General features: G+C 43.1%; 1 protein-coding gene across 4 annotated transcripts in view; it reads left to right on the top strand.

The window, feature by feature from the left end:
* LOC308332643 (uncharacterized protein) overlaps positions 1–9,046 on the top strand; it is a 160,420-nt gene that overhangs the window by 112,829 nt on the left and 38,545 nt on the right. For all 4 annotated transcript variants that reach the window (XR_013965729.1, XR_013965730.1, XM_080788649.1 and 1 more), the window contains exons 8-9: positions 42–188; positions 6,459–6,608. Coding sequence is in view for 2 of the 4 variants with exons in the window: in XM_080788649.1 (XP_080644775.1) it covers positions 42–188; positions 6,459–6,608 (297 nt within the window). In the remaining 2 variants the exon portion in view is untranslated. The remainder of the gene's footprint in view (positions 1–41; positions 189–6,458; positions 6,609–9,046) is intronic.

Below are 9,046 nucleotides of genomic sequence, written 5' to 3'. Positions count from 1 at the left end.
TCTCTCCCCCTCTCCCTCTCCCTCTCCCACCACCATTGCAGAGTAACTGTGGGGAGATGCTGCGTATCCGTCGGGTGCTGATGAACTCTCCGGAGATCGTGAGCATCGGTCTGGTGTGGGACTCGGACCACTCGGACCTGGCCGAGGACGTGATCCACAGCCTGGGCACCTGCCTCCGACTGGGCGACGTAAGGAACCACAACACTTATTTCATGTCATATGAAAGCAGGGAATCATAGCTTCAAATAGAGATATTGGTTGTTCAGTTTTTATAGAGTTAAAGAGCTTATACAGTATAGAGTAATGTCTTGCAGAAAACAGCGAGTTGAGAAAACAAACAGGCTTGAAAGGTTCACTTCTGTGGTCTCTATAACATTACTCCACACCGTCCTCTCGCACCTGGACATCAAAGCAGGCGAAGGACAAATATGTACGCATATGCTTGTTTGTGGACTATACAGTTCATTCGTCATTCAACGCCGTTGTCCCAACGAAGCTTGACACATAAGCTCAAGAGACCTGGAGCTACAGTACACGCCCAAGCATGTGCGAATGGATACAAGACGTCCTGTCAAGCCGACCCCCCCCTGGCTCCTCAACACTGGAGCACCTCAGGGATGTGTGCCGAGCCCCCTCCTCTACTCCCCGTACACCTGTATGACTGCACAGCCACACAGTGCAGAGGAAAGTGTCGGCGAGTTGAAGTTCCTCGGAGTACACATCCAAGAGGAACTCACACACATGGCTCCGACGCCTGAAGAAGTTTGGAGTGTAGGACACACCGCATCCTCAGGTTGTAACTATACAACAACAGCTCAGTTGGAGGAATCCTATCTGCACTCTGCACTACCGCAGTATCAAGAGCAGCACCTGTAGGCTATGAGGAACAGTTTCCACCCGCCAGCCGTTAGATTGCCGAGGCATGGCATGAGTCTGTCAACAGGACACTGAGCAAGGCATGAGCCTTCTAGCCCGCAGTGGCCTGACGAGAGGCAATGCTGATTGTGGAACAAGCTTCTGAATTATGTGAAACCCTTTCCTCGTACATTTTGTGTCTTCTTGTATTTTCGTGGAAAAAATGACACGACGATGGGAACTATATGCACTATATTTCACCCACTTTGTAAAACTGTAAAACTGCAATGTGACAATAAAAGTTGATTCTGGTTTATTCTGACTCTTAATTCATGAAAGATCTGTGCAAATCTTTGAATATTTTTAAAGGAAACATTTGTAACTAAAATCTTTGCTTATAGGGGTCCCTGGTGCAAAAGAATATTTTGAGATTGGGGTCCACAACAAAATACATGATTTTTGGGGGTCCTTGACATGAAAAGGTTGATGATGCACCACTGAGACAGGCCAATAGCAACCTAAGTATTTTCAGAAAACTGTTTTGGATTTGGAAGACATATTTTGTCGAATCGACCTCAGGTCAAGACAAGACACACACACACACACACACACACACACACACACACACACACACACACACACACACACACACACACACACACACACACACACACACACACACACACACACACACAGCCACGATGCAGGGTAATGTATTGATTACCAATATGCTTGGACCTGGAATGGTCTTCTTCAGGGACTCAGGGAAGAGGAGCCGTCTCCAGGTCAACATGCCGGTAGACTCAATAAATAAATGATCCGCATCGTGTCCATCAATGTTTCTGCACTCCTAAGGTCAGCAGCAGGGCTGTTGTTTTGGGCAGCAAAATGTCTCTTTTAGTTTTAGTCACAGTCTCTTTGAATGGCTTTCATTTAGTTTTCATTTTAGTTTCAATTTAGTTTCATTTTAGTCACCCGGAATGTTGTAGTGTTTAGAATAGTTTTAGTCGACTAAATAGCATAAGATTTTTGTCAACTAAATCTACTACAGGTGATTTAGTCGATTAAAATGTGTTTTGGCGGGCCCTGATGTCGTCGTAATAGGCTGGTTTTATACTGGCTCAAAATAGCAGATCTATTTGATCACGTTGTGAGCTTGTAGATCGGCTATTTTCAGCATGCAAACAAAGTGTAAAATTACTTATAGTGGATCTCTTGTCTTGTTTAATCTAGTTTTTATTTGTTGACAAAGTCTACGGTATATTTAGCCTTAGTTTTAGTCCTCATAGCTTAGTTTTCATTTAGTTTCCATGTATTTTTCGTCAGTGAACAAAAAGGTAGTCGAGTGACAAGTCGACGAACATTTGTCGTCTTAGTTTTAGTCGACGATAACAACACTGGTCAGCAGCACCTCAACAATACTGGTGTGCACTGTACGCCCTTCTCCTGTTTGTTTGACATGATTCCTATTGAACATTTGTCTATGTTTTGAATAGTATTAAGTAGTGCTTAAGCGGTATAGACATTAGAACAACAAACAAATAAGACATTGAAAATGTAGCACTTGCCCCAGCTACAGGCGTATGCAAACATACGTAACCTAGATAGCATTCTACGTAGACATAGCACTCTATAGTGTATACGCATAGTTTCATTAGATATTCCACTGTTAGGTTCGTATAGCTTACGTTACTATACTGTATATGATTCTTGAAGACTATTCTTTATGTATATGATGTATTACCATGTTTTAGTTCTTGATTACTGTAAATCGCTCTGGATTAAGAGCATCTGCCAAATGGCTAAATTGTAAAAAACAATAATACTACTACTACTACTACTACTAGTACTACTAGTACTACCGGTACTAATAATGGCACTTGATTAAGTGTTAAGAAGGGTCACGGTCACCATTTGTCTTCAGCCTCGACTCCGAGTACCGCACAGGCTCAGTTAATAACTCCCAGAATGTAATTAGGAGCCAGACCGTGATTATGAAGTGCCTTAAAGGTAATCAGTAACATCTGACAATTAATCCTAAAAACAGGCAGCGTAGGGGATTCGTAAAGACACGGCAGAAACCTTGTATGTCTCCATTTCAACTTTTTTATGTTTTTTAATTTTTAATTTTTTGTCAGAGTGTACAGTACAATCACAGACACGCAAACACTGTCTGAGTGAGTATATGCACTACAGTATATGCAGGCATACAAATATGATGTACACACACGCGCGTGCGTGCGTACAGACAGATACACTCGCACATGCACATGCACATGCACACACGCACACAAACGCAGGCGCACACACACACACACAGCTGCGACATACAAAGACCATCTAACAGCCTGTAACACTGCATATAATCATACATTTATTCATCATTCAATGCCTCGATCACAACGCCACATCACACATCTCTCTCTCTCTCTCTCTCTCTCTCTCACACACACACATACATACACAATATGTTGCAATTTTTAAATGAACTCTAGGGCTAAAAATAGGCGATCTACAACCTGCTATTTTCGGTGCACGACAGCGACACTAAACTCAAGGATAAATCAGGCGTACCGTAGCTCCACCGCTAACCGCTAAACCTAAACCACTTAAATGTCTAATCCTGAAACCCTTAGAAGTACACCATGCAGAAATACTGTTAAAGTACTGGATTCAAAATGTATACTTCTAGACTAAAAAGTAAAAAAAATATATATCAAAATTTGCGAACCAAAAGTAAAAGTGCTCATTCACAGAATGTCCCATGGGATAAGAGGACATTAGAGAGATTGACTGGTTCTCCAAAGCGCTATGACAGAGACACATAAAGAAAAGTGGAATAGATGATGTTATCACTGCTAATATCGCTAACATTAATATATTACTACCCCAGATTATTAAGATGCAAGGTCTTGCGTCAGCTGTCTGGTGGCGGCACGTTAATCGTTTTATAGAAGCACGGTCGGGCGTCACAGAACGATGGAGTACGTGTTGGCGACGCAAGATTCCTCGTATGTGTGTCAGCGGTGTCCCGATGTCCAAGATCAAGAACATGTCAACACATACGAACCAATAAGGTGTCTGGCTTTACAACCCAGATAAACCCTGAATAGCTTTTATTACCTTTTGGCACGAGTCATCTAGATGAGACAGAATATCTGGCTAAGGGCTATAAAGCAATTCGTAGAGCATTGAAGTTTAGTAGAGGTTTCTACATCCCGGTTAACCCATTCTGGGCGGGAACCCCTTTTGGTGTTAGCATTATGTTATGCTTTAGCTATTTTTGAAAAATCGAAGAACGACTGACATTTTTAGAATCTGATCTCAGGTCAGAATGGGTTAATCAGACCAGTGTGTGTCCAGTGGAAACCTCGTATGAATCTGATCTCAGGTCAGAATGGGTTAAGTTCGTATATATCGAACACCACTGTAGCGGGTCCTATAACTAAATAACCAGCACTGCATGGTTCGAGCTATTTACAAAGTGTAGCTTTATCAGAAACAGTGATAAGAAGGTTTCTGCCCGACAGCAACAACACGACATACACACAGCATGCGCTGACATTTGGCCCACACAAGCATAGTAACACACACACACACTGTACACACACTGTGTGTACACACACATACACACACACACACACAGTCGCACGCGTGACGCGTAACACGTTGTGACACGAGAGGCTACCGCGGACACGCTGCAGCGGATGTGTATGAATAATAGAACTGTGAATGTAATCTAATGTGTTGCCCTGCATCTCGTCTCCTATCCATCTTCTTCCGTCTCTCTCTCTCTCTCCGATAGCCCTGCGGTCGGTCCTGTCATGTTTTTTAGGCCGGTCTCCGTATACCGCGATATTAAATCACATTCAATACAATGGGAAGCATTCTTATTATTATTACCGGGGGTTAGCGGGTGTACTTACTCACTGTATGTTGTACATCATTGGTTCTTAAACGTTTTCATGTCAAGGAACGCCCAAACTAATGTATTTGATTGCATCGGGACACCCCCTATCTTCACATGGTGAGTCACATCTTGCTGACGCATCATCAAGATGTGATTCACCATGTTAATGATTTTTTCTCCTAGACCTCCAGTTCTAGGAGAAACAGAATGGGGGGGGACTTTTTATTATTTCCACACAACAGCTCTAAGGTATATTAATGACATAGTAAAATGTTGAAAAGGAGTGATATTCTCCTTTAAGCATTATGTTATACTTTAGCTATTGAAAAACAGCAGATCTACAAGCTCATAGCACAGCACAGAGTACGAGCTTATAGATCTGCTATTTTTGAAAAATCGCAAATCTTTGAATGTATATTCTTTCATAGCGAACATTTTTAACTCAAATCTTTGCTTCTGGGGGGGTGGTCCCTGGAACAACATGTTTTCTGATGGGGGTCGGAGGCCAATTACATACAATTCCGGGGCTCTTTGACATGAAATAGTTTGAGGACCACTGACATAGAAACATGGGTCTTTCAGAAAACTGTCAATGTTTAGAGAAGACATTTAGTAGAATCCGGTCTCAGGTCTTAATGGCGTATAATGGGGTCCCCCTGGAACCACCCCTCATGGTCCCCCTGGAACCACCCCTCATGGACCCCCGGGAACCACCCCTCATGGACCCCCTGGAACCACCCCTCATGGACCCCCTGGAACCACCCCTCATGGACCCCTCGGGTCCACCGCTGACACACATACGAGGAATCTTGCGTCGCCAACACTGTCGCACTCCATCGTTCTGTGACGCCCGACCGCGCTTCCATAAAACGATTAACGTGCCGCCACCAGACAGCTGACGCAAGACCTTGCATCTTAATAATCTGGGGTAGTAATATATTAATGTTAGCGATATTAGCAGTGATAACATCATCTATTCCACTTTCTTTATGTGTGGCTCTATCATAGCGCTTTGGAGAACCAGTAAATCTCTCTAATGTGTCCTCTTATGCCTTCTCAACTCTGATGTGTGTGTCTCAGTCTCTCTCTCTCTCTCTCTCTTTTAATTACATTTTCACTTCAATTCAAAGGGGCTTTATTGCTATGAGAAGAAGGCGTACGTTTACACTGCCATGTACAAAACAAACACAAAACATCTCTCTCTGTTCTGTCTCATGTCTCCGTCACTCATTTATTGTGTCACTTATTCTCTTCTTCCCCCTCTGGCATTCTTGGCCGCTCCTCCCATCTCTCTCTCTCTCTCTCTCTCTCTCTCTCTGTGTGTCTCTGTCTATGTCTCTCTCTCTCTCTCTCTCTGTAGTTGTTCTACTATTGTGTTGACCAATATTATGTTGGAACTACAAAGCCTGTACCCGAACAAACATGTCTATAATAAATAGTAAATAGGTAGCTCGGGATAAACCTTTGAAACAGACGGTATGCAGGAATATCTTAATGTTTTATATATTCACTTGGTGAAGTTGGTATAATAAAACCTTAGTTTGGGACAGATGGTGGCAACATTTTTTCAAATGTATTTAAAATTGTGTGCACAAAATCTGCCGTTTTTTCAGATGTGTTTAAGGTCTCTCTCTCTCTCTGTGTCTCTCCCTTTACGTCTCTCTCTCTCTCCCCCCCCTCTCTCTCTCTCTAGTTGTTCTACCGTGTGACAGAGGAGCGAGCGCGCCAGGCAGAGCTCTACCTAGTGGGCATGGTGTGTTACTACGGGAAGCACTACTCCACCTTCTTCTTCCAGACCAAGATACGCAAGTGGATGTACTTCGACGACGCCCACGTCAAAGAGGTCAGACACACCCCCCCTCTCCCCCCCCTGTGCCCACGTCAAAGAGGTCAGACACGAGTTTTCAATCAAAACAATCTTTTTGAAAATGGCAGATCTACAAGCTCACAATTATGGGTCGCATCGCATCATGTATACAGTATACATGTATTTACATGTTCCTTCCACGCGCTATACGTCCAACCAGGGAAACTCCCCCCTGTCAGGTGTAAAGGAGGAACTTGGACACTCAGGCATGAAGGAAGCATGAGTTCAAGTCCGTTGCTCTCTCCTTGTCCCCCATATGTGGGGACTAGGTTGGTGGAGGGTGTGTAGAGCCCAGGATCACATTAGATGATTGACACATGGGCGAAAAATGGGTTACAAAATCGTGGGATAAAAATATATATATATATAAAAGTAAAAAGTGTGCTCTCTGGGCTTGAATGCCAAATAAACGATGGGCCTTGATATGACAAAAGGAATGAAACATCAACCACTAAACGGTTTTAGTGCAGTGTGTACCATGACATGAGGATATATTACGGTGTAGATCAGGGGTGGGCAACTTTGACGATGGCGAGGGCCAATATATTTCCACACTCACTCCAGAGGGGCCACAGTGCATATTACTGTCGTAGCAAAAAATTGCCGATCTACAAGCTATACGAGCTTGTAGATCAGCTATTCTTGCTATATTTGAATTGAAAACCTAAAATATTTTTTGCTACTTTGAATCCTGAAAAGTAACCTTTGTATTGAATTTCAAATGCATTTAGGCCTATAGTTATAGTTATGTTAACTTTATGAACAAAACTACGTTGGAAACAAAAAAAGACAATAACATTTTAATACTAGTCATTGCGAAAGCAGTGAGCACTTACTATGAGACCTAGCAGATCATGTCTGTGCGTGTGTCCGTGTGTCCCCCCCCTTTGTGCCCATATATGGAGCTGAGTGATTTGTTTGTGATTTATGCAACACACTCCATATTTGGACGGGGGACTCCTTATATGGTTATGGCTAAGTTAAAAACTTAACTTAAAAAAAACTTAACTTAAATAAATAACAACTTAAAAATAAATCTTAAAAAAACCCAAATATGTACGAGCTGCGTTCGCTTCCCGCGTTTGCGCGTCTTACTGGTTAAGTACTAGTCATTTAATACTGTAGTCATGAAGTAATTAAAGCGGGTTTGGAATCAATACTAAAGTATACATGTATCTGTATTCTGAACATTAACCTGCGGGCCGCATTAAGTGACAGTGGGGGGCCTCATGTGGCCCCCGGGCCGCCAGTTGCCCACCCCCCTGGCGTAGATGTTTAGACAGGCTACATCATGTGACACGGCGGCCGAGGCTGGAGTTCCTAAATGAAAACATTTGTACAGCGCGGCGTCCTCGGAGAGAGAAACGGCTCGTTTGTTATTGGGCATGTCGTTCCCCTGTTGCTCCTCCAGCTCCTCTCTCTGTCACGCTGAAGGTCATGTTGTGAGTCATTCAGTGCAGTCGCTGCTGTATTTACGTCGTCAGTCACCCCCCCCCAAAAAAACACAGCAGGGTAACAACAAGAACACCCTCCCAAATTAGAGGTCATGTTTTTTCATTATGGTACTACACAACTACACTGTGGAAGAAAAAATAAATCACACCCGTGTGAACTGATTAGCAGGCAACAGTGCAGGGACGTGCAGCACTATCTCTCTCTCTCTGTTTCTGGCACAACAGCGCCCCTACTGGTACTAATAGTCATACTGGTGCTCATTAACCCATTCTGAACGGGAACCCATTTTGGTGTTGGCATCATGTTATGCTTTAGCTATTGAAAAATAGCAGATCTACAAGCTCATAGCGCGCCACCGAGTGGCGCGCTACGAGCTTGTAGGTCTGCTATTTTTGAAAAATCGAAGAACGACTGACATTTTTTAGAATCTGATCTCAGGTCAGAATGGGTTAATCAGACCAGTGTGTGTCCAGTGGAAAACCTCGTATGAATCTGATCTCAGGTCAGAATGGGTTAACGTCACATAGGCGGACACATAGGTGAACACGGACATTGCTGTTCCTTGGAGTGGCTGCACCACTCAAAGAAAGTGTAACCAAAGGGTTCATTTGGTTACATGCGTCTCTCTGGATAAATCAACTGGTTGGTTTATTCTGTATAGATCGTCTGTCGGGTGGAAACCTCATGACGTCCAAGAATCCTGTCGGTTTTCAGGATTCAATAGAATTAAAAAAAGTAGCAGATCTTATACAAGCTCAAAATGAGCTTGTGGATTGATTATTTTGTGCCATGCTGTTGTATCAAAGTGTTAAATCAAATTACCAAAAAAAAAAGCTTTGCATGCTCTATAGGGTATGTGCGTGACATCATCATACCCAGAAGTTATGCAGGAACGCCTACTGAGAGTCAAAAAACTACTTTCTGACCTTGACAGCACATACATCCAAACAGAAAGGTCC

The sequence above is a fragment of the Protomyctophum bolini genome (assembly GCF_963924005.1).
Source record: "Protomyctophum bolini genome assembly, chromosome: 18".
Classification (NCBI taxonomy): Eukaryota; Metazoa; Chordata; class Actinopteri; order Myctophiformes; family Myctophidae; genus Protomyctophum; species Protomyctophum bolini.
Note: the sequence above shows the minus strand (reverse complement) of the source record. Positions and strands in the feature narration are given on the sequence as shown.